Below are 27,053 nucleotides of genomic sequence, written 5' to 3' on the forward strand. Positions count from 1 at the left end.
TTTATGCCCAAGACCCCCATGTGAAATATATTTTACTAGAATGTCTGAATTCTATATTGTAATGACATAAATGTAAGTCTTGTCTTAAGACGATGTTCAAGTATCGCATTCCTTTTTGTAAATCATTCAACAAAGATTTATAATGTTTGACTTTCCGGAGCACCTGTGACCACCCCCAGTTAATTAGAGAAGTTTTAGCCATTACAAATTGCTTTTGTCATACTTTGATTAGGCCAAATAAAATAGTATGTGTGGTTCCAGTTACATCTGAAAAAAAGTTAGGGTAGGTAGGTAGGGAATTATTTTTTTATTTTATGGTTTTTATTTACATTGAGTCTATGGGAGCATCATTCTGACTTTAACAGTGCTTAATGAAAAATGACAATAAAATCTTTAGGGTAGGCTATTATTAAGTCGAAAAAGTAGGGAAGGTAGGGTCACTGGAACCACACATATATTTTTATTTTTGCCTTATGTTATTTAGATCTGTAACAAGAACAAAGGTATTAATGGGATAATCGAAGACTTCAATTTAAATACTAAGAGACAACACCATGAATACAAATAACATGGCCAACATTTTTCTATTGAAATTTCCTCTAATAGCGTGAAGTCAAAGTCAATTTTGTTCGTAGAATATCGTCTCTAATCCTTCAATATAATTTGGTTGGCTCATTTTAAGTTAAACTTATGGGATCAGACTAAGGCATTTCAATATTGAAGAAAGGTTTATATAACCATATGGTTACATTATCTAGCATATAAAATCTAAACGATACATTGTCTTTTCGTTTTATTATCTTTAGTAAATAGTGTTATCTGTCCTTCTTCGACTTAAAGGTTATGACGACCTGCTTGTTATTTTCGAAGTGTTTTTAATTTTTAAATCTGATACAATTTTTGTTATGAGTATTATTGATAATTTGAATATTTCTTATGAAATAAACTGTTTGTTATAACAATATGAGATCAAAAAGAGTTTTTTTCTACTATTTTGTTCAGAATTTGATAATTTAAAAAGATGATCAAGCTTTTGTTGACTTGCTGATGTTTCATGGTGCATTCGCTGTAACCCTTTATTACTATGTATAAACTAAACATTATATAAAGCCAATAGAAAATATATATTGCTAGTTGTGATTATAGTTACCTCCCTTTATTATTTATTTTTTATACATCATTAATGTTTAGTTTTGATGATAGCATTACATTTTGAAGCTTATAAAATAATGTTTATATAATGTCATGAATTCAGCATTTTAATATGTCCACCAATTTTGTTAATTGTAATTTTTAAAAGCAAAATACATTGAGTTTTAAGAACAATCTTGTGCACTCAATGGGTAATATAATGACCTTTAGAATGGAAAAAAAAATACTGTTGACTTGAACTATTTCTGGTAATATTTTTTATGTTAGATGCACTGTTCCTCCCGGAGTGGAACATTATGTTGACGGTTTGTAGAAAAGGTCCACATATTCTTATCGTTAACCATATATTATTGTTTTGCTTAGTTCAGGAATTAAAACACTACCGTTATATCATATTTATGACTGGCTTAAATATGTTAAAATGATTTTATGTTTGCAAACATTTCAAATTCTGAAAATGTTATACTTTATAGTCTTTTGATTAAATAACTTTGACACTGGTTTGTCACTTGCAGTTTTAATTATTGTAATATGGATAATGCATCAACTATAATAATGTATGCTTCGATAATTAAACTATATTATTAAATTTCAGCATTGTTATGATTGAATATATGTGCTAATATTAACCTGTGTGTTCCGTCTCTCTCAAAATGTTTTATATTGATAATGAGTGAACAAACAAATATGCATGTTTCCTGTCCCTTCACTTTAGTTCCAGTACCAAAATAGAAACCTCGAGCTTTTGCTAGTCTTGTGTGTGTTTTTTAAAACATTTTTGATTCATTTGTGTATTTTTGTTTTTTGTGTGGATTCCATTTCGCTGAACCAGTATATATATAGATATAGGAAGATGTGGTGTGAGTGCCAATGAGACAACTCTCCATCCAAATAACAGTTTAAAAAAAGTAAACCATTATATGTCAATGTACGGCCTTCAACACGGAGCCTTGGCTCACACCGAACAACAAGCTATAAAGGGCCCCGAAATTACTAGTGTAAAACCATTCAAACGGGAAAACCAACGGTCTAATCTATATAAAATAAAAAAAACGAGAAACGAGAAACACGTATAAATTAGATAAACAAACGACAACTACTGTACATCAGATTCCTGACTTAGGACAGGTGCAAACATTTGCAACGGGATTAAACGTTTTAATGGATCCAAACCTTCTCCCTTTTTCTGAAACAATAGCATAACATCACAACATAGAAAAACACACATTAAAACATCAATTGGCAGGCTTAACTCAATCAAAAAACGTACATTAATACACTATAAACGAATAAATTCGATCTGCGATATCTGAATGCAAATGCACAGTTAATAAAATATTAGGGACAAACATTCAAGGCCAAAAAGCAAACAAACTAGTCCAAACAAAGCCATTGCAAGTCACCACTGCGAAATATTAAACCTTCGAAAATATGTTTAAGGCCAGCTAAAGAACGCCCCTGGTTCGGGATTTTTTCGATGTGCTGAAGCATTGGTGGCTTTTGGCATTTTCTACTATTTGGTCGGGCTATTTTGGCACATTTAATGTTTCCATTAGCTATTCTATTTAGACACACTTAAAACACATATAATACACATGCATCTATTAATTTAGTTAAACGGTGGATCATGTTGCAAATTGGATCATCTCCCCTTTACTAGAAAATTCGCAACGACAAATATTTTATCACACATAATAAATGTATTTTAAAAGTATGTTTTGAAAGTTAGATACGAAAAAATAGGCAAAAGAAGTTTTTTTTTAAAATCAATCAATCGATCACGATGAAAAATAAAAGTAAAAACACATACTGAGGGATTCGCCTGCACGACAGGTTACGGCTACTTGGCAAGTGTCTGTTGCTATGCATTTATCATCCGCCATTCCCATTCACACAAAAATAAATTGCAACTACCTAAATAAGTAATTGCAATGACTTTGAACTAGTTGTCAGTAACTGCCAGTACTCTAATGTTGGTGATTTGTTTTATTGTTAGTTGATTTTGTGTGTTCCTATCGATCGTTTAAAGCCAAATAAAGCCTTCTGATTTTTACAGTCTGTTCTTATATTGTGCTTTTACGCCACTGTCCAAGGTTACCTTGACAGTTGAGCACTCACAAACAGGTCTAACCTCACACATTTTGTATTGGCATTTCTCAAGTCCGAAACATGCAGTTCAGTGGTTGTCGTTGATTTATGTCTGAAATATTTGTTTTCTGTGAATCTTTTTATCTTAAATGAGGCCTTTGGTTTTTTCGTTTGATTTTTTTCACATTTTTCACAGTGGGTGCTTAAAGCCGACAATACGACGTGGTTTGTTATTCTCATTGTCGAAGGGCGTACAGTTACCGTTGACGTAGGAAACATGTACATTTTGTATGCATGTCTTTCAGATATCTTCCGTCATTAGTTGTTAAAATGGAATTTCTTGATGGCAAAAATTTTTCCGAGGTCGGGGCTTAAGAATTTTTGTGAAGCTTTATTTTTGTTTATTAATAGCAGTTACTGTATATTCTATAGACGAAGTCACTGATGTCAATACGCGTAGCTGGGTTTATTACTTGTTATGGTGATGTCAGATAGTGTCCTTTTAATGCTAATACGGCAAGACTATTTCTGATTATTCAACTGGAAAGTAGAATAACTATCACACGGAAATCAAACTGTCACAAGATTTTGAAATTGCTGAAGAAAAGATAAGTTCAACATTCAAATTACAAAACGTGAATGAAAACGCAATGTATAAATTGAGAAATTCAAGCACTTTTTCGCTGTCATCAGTACTCAATGTTTAAAATATATACAGTTTTGCATTAATTTGTACATGCATTGTACATGTAATGGATATTTAAACAATTGTGTAGTTATCCTTTTATGATAGTATTCCTAAGAAGTAATGTATAAACTCATTAAAGATAACCGGATTAAAATGTTGTACGCCAGTCATCAGTGACTCTCGAAAAAGGTTAAAAAGGTACGCCGGTGAAGAGCATTGTGAGATAAAGAATTAAAAATAACATTGTGCTGCAGCTTGCTTATTCCAGTGAATTCACATGGAAGAAGTTTAACATTAAACGCAAATAAGATATTGAATACAGAAGTATTCAGCACATGATCGTCGTGAAAAGATGCAGAATGCAAGGATGCTGAAATTTTCAAATGTAGAAAGCCAGCTCTGTTCGAAAACGTACACCATAAATTGATTAGTACATTTAATCCGTTAAATGAAATTGAGAAAGGAAATGGGGAATGTGTCAAAGCGACAGCAACCCGACCATAGAGCAGACAACAGCCGAAGGCCACCAATGGGTCTTCAATGTAGCGAGAATTCCCGCACCCGTAGGTGTCCTTCAACTAGCCCCTAAAAAATATGTATAATAGTACAGTGATAATGGAAGTCATACTAAACTCCGAATTATACACAAGAAACTAGAATTAAAAATCATACAAGTCTAACAAAGGCCAGAGGCTCCTGACTTGGGACAGGCGCAAAATTGCGGCGGGGTTAAGCATGTTTATGAGATCTCAACCCTCCCCCTATACATCTAGCCAATGTAGAAAGGTAAATATGTTATTTCACAATGTTGCCCGCTGTAACCCAATTTTGGACCTTTTAAACTGTTAAGTCTTTTTGTTTTTGTCACACATCGTTGTCAGTATAATGAAATTTTATACGACTGTCATGAAGTAAGAGGTTCAGGTAGTCATAAAACCAGGTTTATTCCACCATTTTCTGCATAAATAAAGATTTGTACCAAGTCAGAAACAATACAGCTGTTTTCCATTCGTTTGATGTGTTTGAGCTTTTTATTTTGCCTTTTGATTACGGATTTTTTTCTAGGAGTAATGTTTTATTTTACGTTTTTCTGCATGTATTTTCTGGATTTATGTTCCTATGTTTTAACAAAAAATATGAATTAAAATATACATTCATCATAAACTAGTCTCACAAAATATGTGACAATAGAAGGTTATTGACCGTAAAAAAACATAGCATCACATTGCAATTAAGAAATATTAGTATGTTAATGAAAGTATGTTACTTCCGTATTTTGATGGGTTTCTGATTTAAATTCCTATACATAGGCCTAACATGGGTTTTTATCATGTTTTATTATTGAAATGCGGTTAAGTTGTTTCCTGATCTAATTTTGATTTCAAACAATATTCTAAATCGAAAACATCCTTTTCAAACTTAATTTTTAATTGTTATAATGACAACAATAGATTAATTACTTCCATATCGCCTTTATTCATTTATATCGTAGCATGGCACCAAACAACTGACTACTTAAACCAAATGTCAAATTGATTCCGTCTATTCAAATTTTAAGTTATTTATAAAAACAGTTTTAAACAGTTTTTTATCAACCGTTTAGTAAAACAAAGGAAAGCTTTTATATAGAAAAAACATTATACAATAAGAAAGTCTCGTTTTTATATAGATTAGACCGTTGGTTTTCCCGTTTAAATGGTTTTACACTAATAACTTTGGGGGCCCTTTATAACTTGCTGTTCGGTGTGAGCCATGGCTCCGTGTTGCAGGCCGTACCTTGACCTATAATGGTTAACTTTTATAAATTATTATTTGGATGGAGAGTTGTCTCATTGGCACTCATACCACATTTTCCTATGTAAATATAGTAACAAAATGATTGTACTAAAGGACCAAGAAAAAACTATTCGTCAATGACATAACTATGGCCATTAGTTTTCTCGTTTGGATTTTTTTTACATTAGTCATTTCGGGGCCATACATATCTGACTATGTGGTATGAGGTTTGCTCATGGTTGACCTACAGTTGCTGATTCCAGTGTCATTTGGTCTATTGTTGGCAGTTGTATCATTGGCAAGCATACCACATCTTTTTATATAACAGTATGGTCAAAGGAAAACAAGAAGACGATTGTTGACAGGCAAGACTTCACAGTTGACTACATAGGTTGTTTTGGAAATGATATCAGGCCTTTTTTAGCTCACCTGGACCGAAGGGCCAAGTGAGCTTTTCTCATCACTTGGCGTCCGTCGTCCGTCGTCGTCGTCCGTCGTCGTCGTTAACTTTTTACATTTTGAACTTCTTCTAGAGAACCACTGAATGGAATGAAACCAAACATGGCATGAATATGCCTTATGAGGTGCTGACCGAGTGTTGTAACTTTGCAGCTGATCCATCATCCAAGATGGCCGCCAGCGGGGACTTAGTTTTACATAGGACCCTATGGGAAATGCATACAAATGACTTCTTTTAGAGAACCACTGAATGGAATGACACCAAACATGGCATGAATGTTCCTTATGAGGTGCTGACCAAGTGTTGTTACTTTGTTGCCGATCCATCATCCAAGATGGCCGCAAGCGGGGGACTTAGTTTAACATAGGACCCTATGGGAAATGCATACCAATGACTTCTTTTAGAGAACCACTTAATGGAATGAAACCAAACATGGATGAATGTTCCTTATGAGGTTCTGACCAAGTGTTGTTACTTTGTAGCCGATCCATTATACAAGATGACCGCCAGCAGGGGGACTTAGTTTAACATAGGACCCTATGGGAAATGCATACAAATGACTTCTTTTAGAGAACCACTGAATGGAATAAAACAAAACATAACATAACATGAATGTTCCTTATGAGGTGCTGACCAAGTATTGTTACTTTGTAGCCGATTCATCATCCAAGATGGCCGTCAGCGTGGGACTTAGTTTAACAAAGGACCCTATGGGAAATATATACAAAAATCTTCTTTTAGAGAACAACTGAATGGAATAAAACAAAACATAGCATGAATGTTCCTTATGAAGTGCTGACCAAGTGTTGTTACTTTGTAGCCAATTCATCATCCAAGATGGCCTCCAGCGGGGGACTTAGTTTAACACAGGACCCGACGGGAAATACATACAAATGTCTTCTTTTAGTGAACCACTGAATGGAATGAAACCAAACATAGCATGAATGGTCCTAATGAGATGCTTACCAAGTGTTGTTACTTTGTTGTCATTGCAACATCCAAGATGGACGCCAGTGGGGGGACTTAGTTTAACAGTTTTTCCTATGGGAAATGCATATAAAATTCTTCTAAAGAAGTGTTGTTACTTTGTAGCCAATTCATCATCCAAGATGGCCGCCAGCGGGGGACTTAGTTTAACATAGGACTCGACGGGAAATACATACAAATGTCTTCTTTTAGTGAACCACTGAATGGAATGAAACCAAACATAACATGAATGGTCCTAATGAGATGCTGACCAAGTGTTGTTACTTTGTTGTCATTGCAACATCCAAGATGGCCGCCAGTAGGGGGACTTAGTTTAACAGTTTTTCCTATGGGAAATGCATACAAAAGTCTTTTTCTAAAGAAGTGTTGTTACTTTGTAGCCAATTCATCATCCAAGATGACCGCCAGCAGGGGACTTAGTTTAACATAGGACCCAACGGGAAATACATACAAATGTCTTCTTTTAGTGAACCACTGAGTGGAATAAAACCAAACATAGCATGAATGGTCCAAATGAGATGCTGACCAAGTGTTGTTACTTTGTTGTCATTGCAACATCCAAGATGGTCGCCAGTGGGGGGACTTAGTTTAACAGTTTTTCCTATCGGAAATGCATACAAAAGTCTTCTTCTAAAGAACCACTGAATTGAATGAAATCAAACATAGCATGAATGTTCCTTTATTATGAGGTGCTGGCCAAGTGTTGTTACTTTTAGCCAAATTTTATATTTTTTTATATGATTTCAAAAACCCAAGTAGAATCAGGTGAGCGATACAGGCTCTTGAGAGCCTCTAGTTTTATTTTATTGTTTAACATTCAGTCATATCAGGTCTTTCATAGCCACTCAGTCTTGCTTTTCGTTATTATTGGGCCTCAGGGTGATTTACAGTTTAATAACAATCATTTCATTGGAGGACATCGTCTGTACACCGAAATTGATGAACGATTTACGCGCCTTTTTTTATTCTACTCACGATGATCCTTTATTTAAGCTGCATCGACTTTTTGCGATGCTGAACACATACAATGAGCAGGATATAGTATACAAAATAATGATCATCATGAAGGAAACGAAAGTTTATAAAATTCATTTTCAAATTAACAACAGAAAGCAGGCACTTTAACTCTTTATACCAAAAAACCTTGCACCAATGCTGAAGGAAACACAAGCATACACTATCATGTTTTAATTAAAAGCAGATAGCGGACACTTAAAATTATTCTTCTGTAGTATGGTTGTTGTTCATATTAAGATTATGATATGTTTGTTAAAGCTCTTGTGTAAATAAGCCGATAATGTTTAATTTCAAGATAAACTTAATATGTATGTTCCGGACCATATGAGTATTTGGACCATACGCGTATGGTCATGACCATATGGGTATATACTCATATGGTCGGGGTAATTTACATGTTTACTTTAAGTACGTTAAAACTCTTCATAAGGTATGACCCTTCTAGTTGCCACGTCGTTTAAAAGGTCAATTTATTATATTTTAATAATAAAAAAGATAATCTTAACAAAAATCAGACGTTTCACACAGTAAATTTTACTCACTATTTGTAAGTGCAATAAAAAGATGTCATAATCAAATGCATATTTTGTAAAAGGATTTTTTTTTACTTTACGTATATCGTGGTTGACAGAGCGTCTGATTATTTTATATACCATGTTTATTGGGAAAGTTGATGACTTCATAAGCACGGACCGTACTTTATAAAAGTTGTCCTGTGAATTAGTGTACTGCAGTAATGTTACGATATTTGAGATCTATAAATTCTTAAACACACCGTAGACACATCGGAATAGCTCGAGACCTCGGTATCGCTGCACGCAGCTGCAAAGAAGGCTAACTTTCAAAGGTGTAACTGAAAAGGATCGTACAAAGCCAAGACGTGCAAATTCAGAAAAGCTATGGTACCATGTGGAAGTAAATGTCGACTTAGACATTCATGCAAGAAAACAATTAGCGATGAAACTGGTCAACTGACTGTGGCATCTATATTCAATTTTTATGTAGCCTTTGAATTATAAAAATAATACGTTTCTGTGTAAATGTCATTGTTTTTTTAAGATAAAGTTTATTGTATTATTGAAAAGTTTCAAATGCATATTTGAAAAATACCTATATGGTCAAAAACTCATATGGTCCGGCCCGTTAGTAACCAAACGAGTATATACTCATATGGTCCGACCGTACGGTCGGACCATACGCGTATGGTCGGACCATATGAGTATACGTATATGGTCATGACCATACGCGTATGGTCCAAATACTCATATGGTCCGGAACATGTTTACCTGAAAAATATGATTTTTATGTTTACTTAAATACAAAATTTAATCTTGGTATCTATGATGATAGATATAGGAAGATGTGGTGTGAGTGCCAATGAGACAACTCTCCGTCCAAATAACAATTTTAAAAAAGTAAACCATTATAGGTCAATGTACGGCCTTCAACGCGGAGCCTTGGCTCACACCGAACAACAAGCTATAAAGGGCCCCAACATTACTAGTGTAAAACCATTCAAACGGGAAAACCAACGGTCTAATCTATATAAATTAAACAACGAGAAACGAGAAACACGTATAAATTACATGAACAAACGACAGCTACTGTACATCAGATTCCTGACTTAGGACAGGTGAAAACATTTGCAGCGGGATTAAACGTTTTAATGGATCCAAACCTTCTCCCTTTTTTCTGAAGCAATAGCATGACATCACAACATAGAAAAACACACGGTAAAATATTAATTGGCAGGCTTAACTCAATCACAAAACGTACATTAATACACTATAAACGAATAAATTTGATCTGCGATATCTGAATGCAAATGAGTTTATTTATTGATTTAAGATATAAATTTCCTAGACAAATTTTCTATCCAATGATTCATTACTTTCAGACGACAAAAAAAAAAAATAAAAAAAAAAAACAACAATCGCTGCTGCAATTCTGAGTCTACTGTGGCTGTTGAAAAATCACGTTGCAAAATAAGAAAAATATCGCACTCCGCGGATTATTCAAAACAAGAAGTCCCTTATTAAAAGGAAAAATCAACCCTAACCCTAACTCTAACCCTGAAACACATTACAATAATAGATAACAGCCGTCATATTTCTGACTTAATACAGGCATTTTCTAATGTAGAAAATCGTGGCTTAAACCTGATTTTATTCTAGCTGAACCTCTCACTCGTATGACAGTCGCAAAAAAAAACATCATTATATTGACAACAATGTGTAAACAAAAACAAAAATATATCCTAGCTAAAAAGTCAAAATAGGAGTACAGAAGTCAACATTGTGTTATAATCTCAATTACTATAAAACAAGTAAATATATCAACAAAGAAAAACAAAATGGTATATAGACAATGCACATTAACACAAACGAAAGACAATAATACACACAATTAACATAGCACAATTACGAGATCGATAAGTAGCAAGCCCCATCAAATGGAAACCATCCAAAATAAACTAAACAATAAAAACAGAAATTTACAGACAAAAAAAAGAACATCATAAAACGTAATTAAGATGATTAAAATCGTCAGTTCCTACTCGTCAGTGTTTATTTCTAGACCACAGTGTATGATTTGTGCAGTTAATACGGAACATTTACCAACAAGGTCTTAGTATTTTCCAGTGAACTGATTTTAAATACCTAATGAGTGTGTGTTCATCTTAAAACTATAACTATCTGACGATTCTAGTTTTGGTAGAGATATCTTTAGTGATGTTATTGGCTTTAAACTAGCTTTAAATCGAAGTTATATATTTGCATTGACCCATTGGATAGTTGTCTGAGTAATAATTATACCACATCTCCTCAGTACTAAGCTACACTAAGTTTTACTCTTGGACATCATGCTTTTGTTTAGAGGTTATTGCCTCTAACTAGATTTCAATCGAAGAAATTAGCATTTGATTGTCATTTGATTGTCTATTTTTTTACAAGGTGTAACTAGCTTTAAATTGAAGTCATTTGCATTGACCCAATTGGATAGTTGTCTGATTAACAAATTTACCACATCACTTCAGTATCAAATTTATTTTACTTTTGCGTTTCAAAGTATATAATGTACTTTTCGATGTGAGTCAAGGACCGTACTTTGACCTATTATGGTTAACTTATAAATTGTATTAGAATGTTGGGTTGTCTCATTTGTATCATACTACATCTTCTTAAATCTATGTACACTGACAAAAACACATTTTTTTATGTAAACAAAGTGTTTCTCTTTATCTTTGGATTTAAACTTTTCGAAAACATTGCTTAAAAAACTACATGGGTTTTCCAGTTATGCATTGCACAAATACAATAGAATATTTAACATACATAATAACACTGACGAAATTTAAAGTATATTTTACCTATATTATACACTTCTTTACAAATGTGATTGAAATTCAATCAACTATAACTTAATACATATAAATATATATTTCATGGTCAGACGAAAACTGAAGATAAACATGATAAACCTGAAACACTTTCTATCGTATTCATAAGTTTGTAATATTTGCAGTATTATTAAATATTTCAAGGTAAGTGACTATATGTCTTAGACAGAAAACATGTTTGAATTACTCCAAATCTAAAAACTATAAACAAGGATGCGGTTTTTATATTTATTTTGGATATTTGATTCTAAAAGTAAACAAAGATTCATACTGAAAATTGACTTATTGTAAGCTTTAAGAATTAAATATCGTAAATTATATGTCTGCCCCTGAAATGCAATGTAATTAAGTTTTGATAAACAATTACTGAATGATGTTTCTTTCTCATATATAATGTTTTGAATTATTTTTAAATGGGTATATATGTTAAAAAGGGAAATAATTATTTATCATATCTAAAAATAGCTTTCTAAAAATAGGTTATATCATGTATATGGAAACGCACATCTATCATGTTTTCAAGCCGTGTTAATGATATAATACATAAAGAAAATATCGATTAAGTTAATACTACAAATGTTACAAAATTTTAAACAAATAAAATTATTACCATGATTACGTCTTAGAACCTAAGAAATGAAAAATGTAAAATCCTCACAGAAATACATATAGGTAATTGCCAATTTGGTGGTTGGTCATTCAAACAAAAAGTATTAATAAAATAATAATGAAATAAATATTCACTGTAAAAGAGGGACGAAAGATACCTTAAGGACAGTTAAACTCATAAATCGAAAATAAACTGACAATGCCTTGGCTAAAAATGAAAAAGACAAACAGACAAACAATAATACACATGACACAGCATAGAAAATTTAAGAATAAGCGACACGAACCCTACCAAAAATGTAGGAGTGATCTCAAGTGATCCGGAAGGGTAAGCAGATCCTGTTCCACATGTGGCACCCGTCGTGTTGCTAATGTTATAACAAATCCGGTAAATAGTCTAATTCGGTAGGTCACGTTCATGAAAGGGAAGGGGATTGTAAGTGTAACATCATCGTTACCTTCAGTTAAAACACATTACATATTATGCAACGTAGCCTTCCCAAAATAGGAGTGTTGTGGCAGGGAAATCATGTCCTTCTCTTCTTGTTGTTGCAACCATCATACTATTTATATCCAGCTCTTCTGTGATAAAGCACATACAATGTTGTAGTCAAGTAGGAAGTGGTTTTTGATCTAAACAAGTATAATATGTCAGTGGTCATTACCAACAACATTATTATGAAATGTCAACCGAAGCATTATTGTGCCAGTTAAGCATTTAAAAAGATAACTTCAACTATACCCGTTATATTTCTTGGTTTATAAACTTTCTTTAAAACATTCATTAAATGAAATGCAAGCACTAAAAACTCGGAGATGTATAACCTGAATCGATAATTTTGTCTTAAGAAAAAAAAGCAATTTGGTATGATTGCCAATGATACAATTCTCTATAGAGACCACATGACATAGAAGTTTACAAGTATTAATAGCTCACCGTAGGTCCTTCAACAAAACCAATTCCGCAAAGTCAGCTTGCAAAGGTTCGAAATGATAAATGTTAAACAATTCAAACGAGAAATCAAACGGGCTGATTAATGTACAGAATAATGAACGAAAAACAAACATGATATAGCAACAGATAACAACAACTGAATTACAGATTCCTGACTTGGGACAGGCACATACATAATGTGGAGGGTTTAACTAGTTTGAAGGCGCCTAACCTCCGCTAACGGAGAACAGTGGTGGAATAATACGATTTAAGAACAATTTATATATAAGTTTTTTTAGGGGTGTTATATTATGCTGTCTTATTTTTTGCTGTTTAAGATGTTTCTACATGTATCTTTCATGTCAATCGTATGTTATGTGATAGAGTCCTTTCATTGCTATTTACGATGGTTAGTTTTTGTGATTTATAAGGGTTATACATTTACTTGTCCGCTCTTAATGTTTTACTTCCGGAAATGACCGGAAAACGTATTTTAACAGCAGAAACAATAAAGATCTCACTTCTAACCCTTACAAATCACTTGAGTTTGTTCTCGGATTTGATGTGTTAAGATTTCTCAATATTCACCTCTGTATAAATTAGGTTTTTCCACCGTTTTTTTACATAAGAAAATGTCTATACCAAGTCAGGAATATGTAGCTAGCTAAACCTCTAACTTGTATGATAGTCGCATAAAAATTCCATTGTATTTACTACGACGTGTGAACAAAACAAACAGATAATAGGTAAAAATGTCATTTTAAATAGGAGTGCACTGTGTTATAATCTTAATCAACCAAAAGAATAGTCAACAAAGACAACACAAAAAGGCATAAAGACAAAGCACATTAACAAAACGAATGACTATAATATAAAACTATTACCAATAAAACAAGGAAGGGATGTTTAAGTCAAATGGGTATTTATATGAAATAGACTTAATAGTAAAACTAAAATTTAACAACCTCAAACAAAAGAATGCTATAACACGTTTTTTTAAATTGATACACAACGTCAGTACCTAGAATCTATACTTCAAGACCATATTTTTGAAGTCTATACGGAGTATTTTTCAAAAACAGGGTCTTGATTCCGATGAACATTTTAGAAAAAGCTGAAAGGCACCCTAATTTAAATAACTTTTTACAGTAGTCAGAATGTTTTGTCCCTTACAAAGATAGTTGTATCCTTGAATAACAACATATATAGTTGGACTTTAACGTCCAATCTGCCTCTATCTTTAGAATCAGCAATATATGTGCTAACTGTACACACATCAAATGTGTTCATCATAGTACAGACAAGGGGATTTAACATGTATTTATTGTAAACTATTTATTGGTTTTAAGTTTATTCACATTAGATTCACAACATGTAGCCTTTTCATGGTTACATGTACTATTAAATCCGTTCTTGATGGCTGTAAAAAATGAATGATGATAATAAGTAGGAAAGAGATTTAACCAAGCAAATACCATAAAGCTGTTTTAAGGAATTTTTTAAAATTTGAATATCCAATTGAATAACGTCAAGTGCTGTTCTTCAACGTTTGTTAAAAGTTCATAATACAAACCTATGATTGTTCACAATTTCCAACCTGAGTAAGTGTCGACAAATTGTACATTTTGGTTTTAAATTTAATTGGCAATACTCAATTCACTTTTTATGCAAAGAGTTAATGATATATGATTATAACACAAAAATTAACTCAAAATTTAACATTATATGTGTCTTGAACGTAGGACAGATGTTTCCCAATTTTCAATACCTTGTTGCTACATTTAAGATGTAGTATTTTCATCGACACATGTAGATTGTTTTGTTTTTAATTAGTATCAACTGTCTCAATTACCACAATAAGTTCGAAACTGTAAATATGTTCTCTATTATAAATATGGTTTGTAAAAATCATGACTTTTTAGGGCATTAACACTATTAAGATCTTTTTTGATAGAAATGGTCATTTAAATATTTAATATGAAATATATAGATACAATCAAATCTCTATAGCTGAATACAATGCTTTGTTGCTTATATAACTATGCAACTACTGTAAATATTTATTATGCATCAAATTTCAGTAAAATGTTTATTGAATACAATAAAATATTTTTTCGACACGTTCCATTTAATTTGCTTTGACATGAAGTCATTAATATGTTTACTAAGGGGATAATTTTTCGCATTAATAATAGATACATAGAATTTAGTTAGTTTCGTTATTATATATAGACCAAAAATTTCCAAAATCCCAAGCAATTGTCATATGACTTATGGCACCAAAAGTTAGAACAAAACGTAGAAGGTAAGAGATAAACAGTATTAATTTCAGTTTAAAACTAGTGTACAAATTAATATTCGTACAACATACAAAATATGTTACATCATGAAGCGGTACAAATTGTATAGCAAACGACGGGTATCTGGACTAACAATTTCATTTATGCGATGGGTAATGCCAAATATTCGAAAATCCAAATCATATAGCAACGTTGCGCGCACTTATTACATAAAAAGAACAAAGTTAAAAGTAAACACGGTCAAACAATCTCAGTTCTGCACAGAGAACCTTATAACTAAGTTTTAAATGATTTGACAAGTGTTTAACATCATATCTAAGACAATATAAAATGTAGATATGTACTTTTATGCAAGTACAGATGTCCTGAGATACTGGGCCGTTTATACAAACTCGGTAATGCTTTCGCGGACTATCAAGTGAATTTACAACAGTGTCATGTGGACCTCCGTATGTCTGTTTGTATTTTACATTCATAGCCATGGCGTCGTCAGTTTATTTTCGATTTATGAGTTTGACTGTCTTTCTTGTACCTTTCGCCCCTCTTTTAAAGATTATTATAGATGGCGGAGTGTGGATTATACACATTTTCTGTGAATCATCATTAAATTGGTATAACTGCATATGTAACGTGCTACTGACAGCTAATGACTTTAGAAAAATTGTAGAAATTGAAACACGTTTCAATAATTTGGTACTGCAAACATTGGATTTCAATAATGTGAGAGGTGTTTATTTACTCTAACCATTTCACAACACCACGGACCACGGGTTAATTCAAAAACGTTCAATAAATATCACGTGGATAACATTTATCTTATTGACAACATACAAATTGAGTATAAGTTTTGAAGGTATACAATGACAATTATTCATAAATAAGTTTCGTTCGAAGCGCTTTAATGGGATGTACCCTCATCAGAAATTAACAAACCAAAATAGTAAGAGCTATCTTGTGAAGATTTGTCTCATTTGTAATGATTTCACATCTTTTGTTTTAATATACACATTAAGAATAACCAAACTATTCTTAAACTAACCATTTTTAACAATAAAAATCGTGGTTACCCTTCTATCGATAAGTGTCATGCCAAAAAATGACTTACATGTCCCCGTCTTTCCACCAACAATACGGTAAGGTCCACGTTTAATGGTCGCACATTTTCTTTAAATTTTGAAACTGATATAACTTGAAAAACAAACAGTATTATTTATTTACTCACATGAAACAAACCGGGGTGTGGTATTCAGTACGTAGGAGAAACTGGCCGATATTTATCTAAACGCACTCAAGAACATCTGTATCGTTTTAAAAGACCCAATAAATTCAAAAGTATCATTTACCAACACCTTAAGAAGCACAACCATCCTTTTAAATATTTAGCAGTTCAACCTTTAGAAGTAGTAAATAAGCAGCCTGGTGAATCGCATTCTAAGTTTGTACGATCACGGAAAATAATTGAATTAAATTGGATTAAAAAATTACAGACAGTTTACCCTCTCGGTCTAAATGATAATATCATGGGAATTGGTAATATATCTAGAACCAATTCCGTTAACATTTTGGATATAGTTTCTAAAACTGTTCGTAAAAAACGTTCTCACGGTCGTAGAACAAATCGCAATCAAAGAAAATTTCGGGCCAATCATACCAATATTTCGGACCTAATTTCTATTTCAAAAAACAACGGCAGACATTATCTGTTAACAAAACTCTGTTCGTTACCGGTTAATAAGTTAAATAAAATTTTGGAGGATTGCAACACAATTTCATATAGCAGTCCTAAGTATGAAATTGTTCAAATTATTATGGCATATTGTTATTCTAAATTATTTCCCAAAATTGATCGCCCTGAAGATCATAAAAAACATTTTATTAAAATTAAGTATGTCAATAAAGGCTTTGATTTTGTAAATATTGCCGGTATATTTAACGACCATTCTGTTAAAGAACAAATTCCTGGATATTTTGACAATACTGAGCTACCTCTCATTTGTTATATTTACAAGAAATCTACCCGGAAATTTGTGTTTAATTATAGTCAATTGTGTAAAGATGTTAATATCAGTGAAAATACACCTACTTCATGTAATTGCAGTAATTTCGAATATATTTATGGACCCATTACCCATTTCCCATGTTATAACAGGAGATCTTAACATCGTTCAAGACCGAGAGTTAAAATCATTCCTCAGTAAAGGACCTAAATATCGTCCCCCGTCAATTATTAATTGGAATGAATGTCATAATATCATCCACGACTCACTCCATACTTACTGTATGAAATGGATAAAACGGGATAAAACGGGAAAAAGCTGACAAAAAATCTTTGGACTCTTTTTTTAATTCAGTAATGAAGATAGTTGATATACGTATTCAACATTTTAAAGAACATTTTACTATAAACAATAACCACAATAAACATATTTCTCGTATCAAACATAAACTAAAAGAACTAGCCAAGGAATTTGTGTTTGTCCCGGCAGATAAAGCTGCTAATAATATTATTATTGTTTGACGTAAATTTTACATTGAGGTTCTGAACATTCCAACTGACTCCATTTTCAGAAAACGAAATCTGTAACAAACATAAACTTTTAGCCATCGCTTTACAAGCAGAGCCAAATACAGTGAAAGTCCCAACTATGTATTGGCTTCCGAAACAACACAAAACCCCTTACAAATATAGATTTATTTCGTCTTCAAGCCATTGTACAACTACTAAATTGTCTATTCTTCTTACCAGCACACTTGGTACAATTAAAAACCTGATAATAAATTGTTCAAATAAGGCCTTCGAAAATAGTGGAATAAATTACTTTTGGAGTGTCAAGAACTCGTTGGAAGTACTTGATAAATTGCATACTTATATTGGTGATTTTGAATCTGTTCAAAGTTTTGATTTTTCTACCCTGTATACCACATTGCCTCACATTCTCATTAAGAAAAAATTCACACACCTAATTAAATGGGCATTCAAAAAATCAGAATGTGAATATATATGTTCAAACTCGTTTAGGTCATTTTTTAGTAGCAATAAACAAAAAAACTATGTAAATTGGACATGCTTTGATACTATATATGCCCTTGAATTTTTACTAGATAACATTTTTGTTCGCTTTGGGGATTCCGTATATCGTCAGATTATCGGAATTCCAATGGGGACTAACTGTGCACCACTTATTGCGGACCTGTTTTTGTATTGTTATGAGTTACAATTTATGACAAAAATAAGCAAAGACCCATCGAAACAACATCTGATAAACAAATTTAATAATACTTTTAGATATTTGGATGATATTTTGGCTCTCAATAATGACGACTTCAGTATGTATATTAATGAAATTTATCCTGTTGAACTTACTTTAAATAAAGCTAATACTAACAATGACCAGTGCCCTTTTCTCGATCTTGATATCTATATCACTAATGGAAAGCTGAATACTAAAATTTATGATAAAAGGGATGATTTTTCATTTCCTATCGTTAATTATACGTTTTTAGATGGTGACGTTCCCTTGTCACCATCTTAGGGTGTTTATATATCTCAACTTGTACGATTCGCTCGTGTATGTAACAATGTTTTAGATTTTAACGAGAGAAATTTATGTATTACTGAAAAATTATTACACCAGGGTTTTCGATATCACAAACTAGTCAAAACATTTACTAAATTTTATCATCGGTATAAAGACATCATTCGTAAATATAGCTCAACATGCAGACTTCTAATACGTTCAGGTATTTCACATCCAATTTTTTATGGTAATATTCTTTATAAAGCACAACGGTGTCAGTATTCACCTCAGAAACTTACAAAACCTTTGAATAGACTTATTAAGAAGGGATATAATTACGATACTGTTGTCAAGTCATTAAAGATTGCATATTTTGGCGTTAATATTGAGTCACTGATAAGGTCTTTGCATCGGAACTAAACACATTTATTCTAAAAACAGTTGTTGGCATGACACGGGTTATGTTCTTCTCATATATGTTATGATGGTATGATACTAAACCCCTAACGGGAAAGATTGTGCCTGATGTTCATATGATGAAATCATAATCTTTCAGTCAGTTTAATTGAAGTCTTGAGCTGGCATGTCAGTTAACTGCTAGTAGTCTGTTGTTATTTATGTATTATTGTCATTTTGTTTATTTTCTTTGGTTACATCTTTTGACATCAGACTCGGATTTCTCTTTAACTGAATTTTAATGTGCGTATTGTTATGCGTGTACTTTACTACATTGGTTAGAGGTATAGGGGGAGGGTTGAGATCTCACAAACATGTTTAACCCCGCCGCATTTTTGCGCCTGTCCCAAGTCAGGAGCCTCTGGCCTTTGCTAGTCTTGTATTATTTTAATTTTAGTTTCTTGTGTACAATTCGGAAATTAGTATGGCGTTCATTATCACTGGACTAGTATATATTTGTTTAGAGGCCAGCTGAAGGACGCCTCCGGGTGCGGGAATTTCTCGCTACATTGAAGACCTGTTGGTGACCCTCTGCTGTTGTTTTTTATTTGGTCGGGTTGTTGTCTCTTTGACACATTCCACATTTCCATTCTCAATTCCTAACTTATCAATGGAGAATTAAATAAACGTATTATATAAACCAGACAGTGTCATTACACTAATTCCTGATCCTGTTAATACCCCAGTGGTCATGAACTGGTGCTACTACAGTACTTGATTTTTTTATTTTGTGTAGCCAATGCGCTCTTTTAGAATTTAAGCCTTACATTGAACAGCAATTGAAAGGTCTGATAATTAGGTATTGCGTTGCAGTTTTAAAGTTTTCACATGATCACAAACCATTACCATAGTAGTATAAAAACAACACAGTGTGTTCGTTGCCTTATTTATTAATTAACATATATAATAGGAAAAATAATTATGAATATATTGTATGACAGTAAATGATCCTTTTCAGATAGTTTTAGTCGAAGCAAAAGACAAACAAAATGGTTTCTGCTCTGAAGTATGTTATGTTTCAGTTCCTTTCGTGGCATATATATGCATGTAGTAAGTATACTTAGTTTTAATGTTAGTGTTTGATAGTGCAAACATATTAAAAATCAAATCACATAAAATAAATATCAGATATTCTAGTATGGTATTATGAAAGTTATAGATTTGGATAAAAAAATTCGCTCCAGATACAAAATTTAAGTAAACTGTAGTTCTCCGTCAAATACGCATCATTATTAGCTTACTGTTTGGTGACGTGTGCACTATAAGGTTAAGATGAGAATAAAGTAATTTATTTTATGACATAAAAAAATAAAATGTTAATTGTATCTATCATACTTGTGAGTGGTGAATATGGTTTTCTATAAAATAATGATATCTAGATTTGTTATTTATAATCACTGTCAGTATTCATAAGTTTGTCTCCTGAAGGGGACGTTCACTTAACCCTTTCAAAAGGATACATGGAATGAATTATCATGAACAAAAGTATTTTTCAATTAATCAATTTAAACAAAATTCTTATAATTTCTTTCTATTTCTTGAAAAAAGTTTTTCTTGACAGTAAGTACAATGCATTTTACTTTTTTGTTTGACTATTAAATTATTTCTAAAGTTAGCTGCTTAACATTTCCGCACTTCTTTTGTTTGTTTTTTCTTAGTGACACAGTTTGAATTTACTTTTAAGAAAATATATATATTAATAAAGTACATTTAAATAATTAAATCGACTGGTGTTTTTCTCTTTTCATTCTTATTTATATATCACTTTTGAGAAAACAATTTAAGCAATCACAAAAATTAAAACATTTGGTTGAAGTTTTTAACATGATTACCAATAATTTGAGTAATTTTAGTATTACATTTTAAAGTAACGGCTTAAAAAACTTAACAGTTTGTTATGTAAATCTAATATGAAACCTTGTAATAACTTTCGCGCAATTGTATTCTCCAAACATTTTTTCTGTATGCAAACTAAATACTCATTCAAGATCAAGGCTATAATAAAACAAGCAATTCCGAGCTACATATTTACTCTTACGGTAAAGTTAATATATTAGCTTATCTTTTTATCTACTTACATTTGAAGATAACTATTTATAGCTAGCAATTTATTATTGTAAGGAAGGACAAAAGAGTTAACAAATGTAATCTGGAGAAATGCTAAAAGTCTATATTCGAACAAAATCATTACTCGTGAAGCTCATGATAACTTAGTATATCGAAGTGTTTATAACACCTGTAGTCTTATCATTATGAACACTTCAAATTTTGCTCTCTCCCACACACTATGTATATCGACAGATCTGTAAAAATTGAGACTTCGTATTATGTGTGTCACTTTTATATTAATTTACTATTATAATTACAGCTGACTTGAAACTATTAACAAAACCTGTGGTCTTTGGAGAAAATGTGCGACTTGCTTGCGCTGCCAATGACACTGAAATACCACTAGATCAACACCCTAGTAGAAGCTGGTCAGGTGGACCTTTAAATAAAGTATTATGTAAGAATGCAATATCTGCAGACCTGTCAAAATATTATGAAGTCATCGGAAAGGACAGATATGAGTACATCCTTATTATAAAAAACTTTTCAGAGGCTGATGTCGGCTGTGTATATAAATGTATCGTTGGTGTAGACGAAACACGAAAAACACTTCAGCTCAACGAGGAAGACTATGAATGTAAATTGTATTACAATATTTATATCTAAGCTTTTATTCGCTCTTAAAATGTAATTCACCAATGTCATTTCAAAATTTTAACAAAATTTATGTAATTTTTATTTCATCTTTTAATGCATTGTTTGCTTTGAGTTGTGTGTTGTCTCTTTAACATTTTCAGTTTGATTAATTAAGAAGGTTAAATTTGCACATGTCAGATTGGCACATTTCTAGATTAATTGATGTTGTTTCCCTGTTAACAGTGTAATTTTTTTTTAAAATAGATATACCACCAAAAGAAACGACTACTGTAACTTCAAATTTACAGTATGGACATTTCAGTGTTGATGTTCACATTGATAAAGTATGGCCAACACCAGAATGTGAAATCATGTTTCAGGTACATTGATACTTACAGTTTTCAAATATATCCATTTTGAAATATTCAAAGTTGTATCAACGTCACATCAGAGTGCGGCAATTATTTTTTTTTGGTGGTGGGGGGGGGGGGGGGGGGAGTAAATTTGGTGGAACCTTACCGACAGTTCAATACATCTTCCAATGCTCGGGGTTAATTTGAGCACACAAGAATTGATAGCGCTACATTTTAAAAATGCATTCCCCCAAACATAGTTAACCATATAAGAACCAAAGCATTAAAGAAAAAAAAAATAAAGAATAAAAATGGTTTGTGGAATCGGTCTTGTAATGAACTTTAATAAGACAAATGCTTCCTTCAAATTATCTAATATAATTTGTAAGCTAACACAACTGTTTTATCACGTTCTTTTGACCAAGAAAACTGATCCTTATTAAAAAGGGACGGAAAATACCAACGGGACATAAAAAACTAATAAAATCAAATAATGTGAACGACATTGCTGATTAACTTATATGTAAGTCAGATATACTAGTCAATGTGAAGTAATGATGGTTAAATGTCTATATTTTTTCCCTAGGATATCAAATATGGAAATAAAGCAAATATGTCAAAAAGGACAAATGGGAAATTATATTCTGTCGACATTAGTTTAAAACACACATTAAGAAAAGAAGACTGTACCGGTGAAATGTTGATTTCATGTGAGATTGGAACAAAACATATCGAGGTTCAGAGAAAACATTTTAACACGTGCCCAGTCACTGCAGGTATGTATGTTTATAATGTATTGGTACCATCTGAGACTATTATTCTGTCAGTATAAAAAGTTATCAAAGGTACCAGGATTATAATTAAGTACGCCAGACGTGCGTTTCGTCTACACAAGACTCATCAGTGACGCTCATATCAAAATATTTATAAAGCCAAACAAGTACAAAGTTGAAAAGCATTGAGGATCCAAAATTCCAAAAACTTGTGCCAAATACGTCTAAGGTAATATATGCATGGGATACGAAAATCTTTAGTTTCTCGAAAAATTCAAAGTTTTGTAAACAGGCAATTTTATAAAATTGACCAAACTATTGATATTCATGTCAACACCGAAGTGTTGACTACTGGGTTGGTGATACCCTCGGGGACGAAACGTCCACCAGCAGTGGCATCGACCCAGTGCTGTAATAAGTTATCAAAGGTACTAGGATTATAATTTAGTACGCCAGACGCGCGTTTTGTCTACATAAGACTCATCAGTGACGCTCATATGAAACTATTTATAAAGCCAAACAAGTACAAAGTTGAAGAGCATTGAGGATCAAAAATTTCAAAAAGATGTACCAAATACGATTAAGGTAATCTTTGCCTGGGATAAGAAGATCCTAGGTAAATATAATATAATTGGCCCACTCTGCTTTTCAAGCGAAGGCATATCATATCTGCAGAATCTTTTCAAACATTGATCTGTCAGATTTTTACCTATCCATAAAGAGACTTATAAATAGTTATATGACACTATGTTCTGATCTCAAGCCGTTTCTACAAATAAAAAGAGATGTTAGAAACTTGTGAGCAAAGAAAAAGACAATAAAAGACAAGAAAAAATAGAACAAAAGTGATGGGAAAGGTGTATAGACTGATTTTAGTGTCCGTTTCACCACATCGAAAGTTAATGTAAATAGTAGGATAGATGAAGTAGATCATAAGTAAGCTATCATAGTACTATAACAATAAATCTATGGGCAATTATTAATCTTATAACCGAAGAAACATGTGTTTATATAGGACGACATTTAGCTGATCAGTATCCCTCGAATAAATAACAATGCGAAGTCAAATCATAACACGGAGGAAGAGCCTTGAACATCAATCTTTTCAAAAAGCAGTAATAAATCCTGTTTAACCTATCTTCGTAAAAGTAGAGGCACTTATTTTTCAAACCATTATCACGACAGTCATGGAAAAATTCAAGAGTACTTTGATATCAAAAAGGATATATGAATGGATATTTTACTGGATAATTTAATTTAAGTCTTATCGTATCTACAAGTCATAAGTATATAACGGATACTGAATAGTTAAAATATATAAAAAATGTGAAAGTACATTTTGATATTTTTCAAATATCACTTCTAAAAAATGTGTAATTGTTCGATCGTTATTTCTTTACATGTATTGATTGAACAGTATTTTTTTTTTATCAATAGGTAACTATAGTGACATTTCAACGTAATCAATAAAATTTATATAATAATACACTGAACACAATATTGCTTTAAAAAAAATCAAGAAACACATTGTTTGGGTAAAAATGTAGAAGAAGGGAAATCATTGGTGAAATTATTCTTTTAATTTTTCAGTTCCACGCAGGGATAAAAGCTTCCTAAACGATTACGGACTAATTACACTGGTTATTGCTGTTTTCATGATTTTAGTTTTGGTTTTTGTTATAATGATATCCATAATAATTAAGCAAAAAGGCTACATCAAGTCCATCTTCAATCTCTACCTTGGATATCTTCCAAAAATCACTATCGAGATACCACCGAACAAAGAACCATTTTTGAAAGAAACACAAGAACAGTCATCTTGAGGACAGAAGAAATTTTCATGTTTTTCGTTTTATACATTTCAAATTAAGTATTCATTTATACTTTTTATAACGTATGATCCAGAAGTTCATGATGAAAATAAAATCTTTATCTTGGAACAAAATAAACAGCTTACATTACACAGAATGTTCTTTGTAACATAAACATATGATATTTGACATGCTGTAGATAATACTCAGATGTGTTATAACATGAATGGTACCAAGTTGACTGCACCATATTTATAGTTGACAATATCATGAATATATATCTTTGATAATGTTCAAGAATGAATGTAATGACATAATTGACAAAAATGAACACACAATATCATTTATCGTTGAAATTTATCATTAAAAGTACGGGCCGATATAACAAAATGGAGGAGCAAATGGTTTGGGATTCAAGAGGATTATATATGAAATCAATACCTCGGCCTAGATAAAATAGAAATATCTCAGGACAGGATATAAAATATCCATCCCGTTAAATTCTGGAAATATATATCTTAACAAATTTGACAATGAAAAAACAAAATACCGGGGATGCAATTATCAACCTTTAAATGTTCTAATGAACTGATGAAGATTATAGATAAAATAACAAAAATAAAATTATATATAGAAATATTGCATTATTTGTCGGTTACTTAAAGTTTTGTTGGAAAAAATGGTCCGTCATGTTGATAAATAGAGTATAGCCATCTCACAGACAATCATAAAACATCTCAAATTTTTATATTCATGACGCATATTAATGTGACAAAATGAATAAATTATATTGCATATGTTAATTAATTCATATATCATTTATAAGTTTATATGTTATACCGATTTTTGTTTTGTTTTTTTGAAAAAAATATATTTGTTCACACATCATTTAATAAAAACATACGTGATTCAGATTTGATATTTTTCGTGCATTGATGCAATTAATACTCCCAACAAAGATTTGTGTAATCAACATAACGCCTTACTTTGAAATAGAATATCTATGTTGTTTTTTTCTTCATCATCTTTCGTTTTTTTGTCGAATTGTCACCCTCCGGTGGTCACTGGCTGTAATTGTCTCGTTTCTGACAAAAGTCCTTTATTCATTTCATGTCATAGCATGACATCATTGATTTAAAAAGAAACACTAAAAGATTTAGAATTTGCATATATATATGTTACAGTAAATAGATGAAATTAGAAATTACACGTCATTACTAAAATTTAGGAATTACATGTAATTCCTGTTGCACTAATTTAATACCAGTAATTCTTAAAACTGCCCAGTTATTACCAGTAATTACTCATTTTCTAATGAATTTTTACACCTTTTTACTAATTGATAAAACAATATTGCATTGTATGATCAGCTGATCAAAAGTAAGGGCAATAATGATTTGAAGATCAGTCAGTACTATTACAAAGTGATCATCCTAAAATATATATAACAATGTTAAACTGTCTGAAACATATTGGCTGAAAATGAACGATGATAGGGTATAAATATTTACTGAGATGTTGTTCAAATTGTACAATGAATATATGTGAAAGAGTCTTAATGCCAAAAATATCATAATCAGCAGAATGAACATGACAAAACACACAAAACAAACGAGATAATCACAATCTTCTCTCAAGATAAGTATAAAAAAGAAGATGTTATAGGAATGCCAAAGAGACAACTCTCCCAAAGAGACCAAATGACTCAGAAATTAACAGCTACAGGTCACTGTATGGCCTTTTACAATGAGCAAAGCGCATACTGCATAGTCAGCTATAAATGGCCCGAAATCACATATGTAAAACAATTCAAACGAGAAAACCAGCGGGCTAATTAATGTACAAAAAAACGAAATAAAAACATTTATCTCAAAGAGCAACAAACGAAAATCACTGTAATGGTTTTCAAGATATTTCTGTTGCATTTCAAATAATTCAACATATAAAAGCTATTTTAACAGTCCTAATTATTAAATTATTGGCTGCAATAGAGAGCAAGGGGTTAATGTGCAAATCTTGCTTTGTCTTGCTTTGTCAATCATAAGC

The 27,053-nt window shown here is 32.0% G+C and overlaps 1 protein-coding gene across 2 annotated transcripts; it reads left to right on the forward strand.

Annotated features, from left to right (window-relative positions):
• Positions 1-11,574: 11,574 nt before the first annotated feature.
• LOC143075234 (uncharacterized) lies at positions 11,575-25,280 on the forward strand. Of its 2 annotated transcripts, none has more exons than XM_076250590.1 (6): positions 11,575-11,712; positions 20,344-20,435; positions 21,754-22,071; positions 22,335-22,450; positions 23,010-23,199; positions 24,787-25,280. In XM_076250590.1, the coding sequence occupies exons 2-6, from the start codon at positions 20,375-20,377 to the stop codon at positions 25,017-25,019; spliced, it is 918 nt and encodes a 305-aa protein (XP_076106705.1). In that variant the 5' UTR covers positions 11,575-11,712; positions 20,344-20,374; the 3' UTR covers positions 25,020-25,280. The 2 variants fall into 2 exon arrangements, with proteins under 2 accessions (XP_076106705.1, XP_076106706.1); XM_076250591.1 differs by lacking the exon at positions 11,575-11,712 and adding an exon at positions 15,371-15,416.
• Positions 25,281-27,053: the final 1,773 nt, after the last annotated feature.

The sequence above is a fragment of the Mytilus galloprovincialis genome, chromosome 5 (genome assembly GCF_965363235.1).
Source record: "Mytilus galloprovincialis chromosome 5, xbMytGall1.hap1.1, whole genome shotgun sequence".
Lineage (NCBI taxonomy): Eukaryota > Metazoa > Mollusca > Bivalvia > Mytilida > Mytilidae > Mytilus > Mytilus galloprovincialis.

What these genes read in the sequence shown, in the direction of transcription:
- LOC143075234 (XM_076250590.1), top strand. Translation starts at nt 20,375, where the DNA reads ATGGTTTCTGCTCTGAAGTATGTTATGTTTCAGTTCCTTTCGTGGCAT. An exon ending in GTGGCATATATATGCATGTA is followed by an intron (nt 20,436 to 21,753) that starts GTAAGTATACTT and finishes TTATAATTACAG; the next exon opens with CTGACTTGAAACTATTAACA. An exon ending in CAACGAGGAAGACTATGAAT is followed by an intron (nt 22,072 to 22,334) that starts GTAAATTGTATT and finishes TTTTTAAAATAG; the next exon opens with ATATACCACCAAAAGAAACG.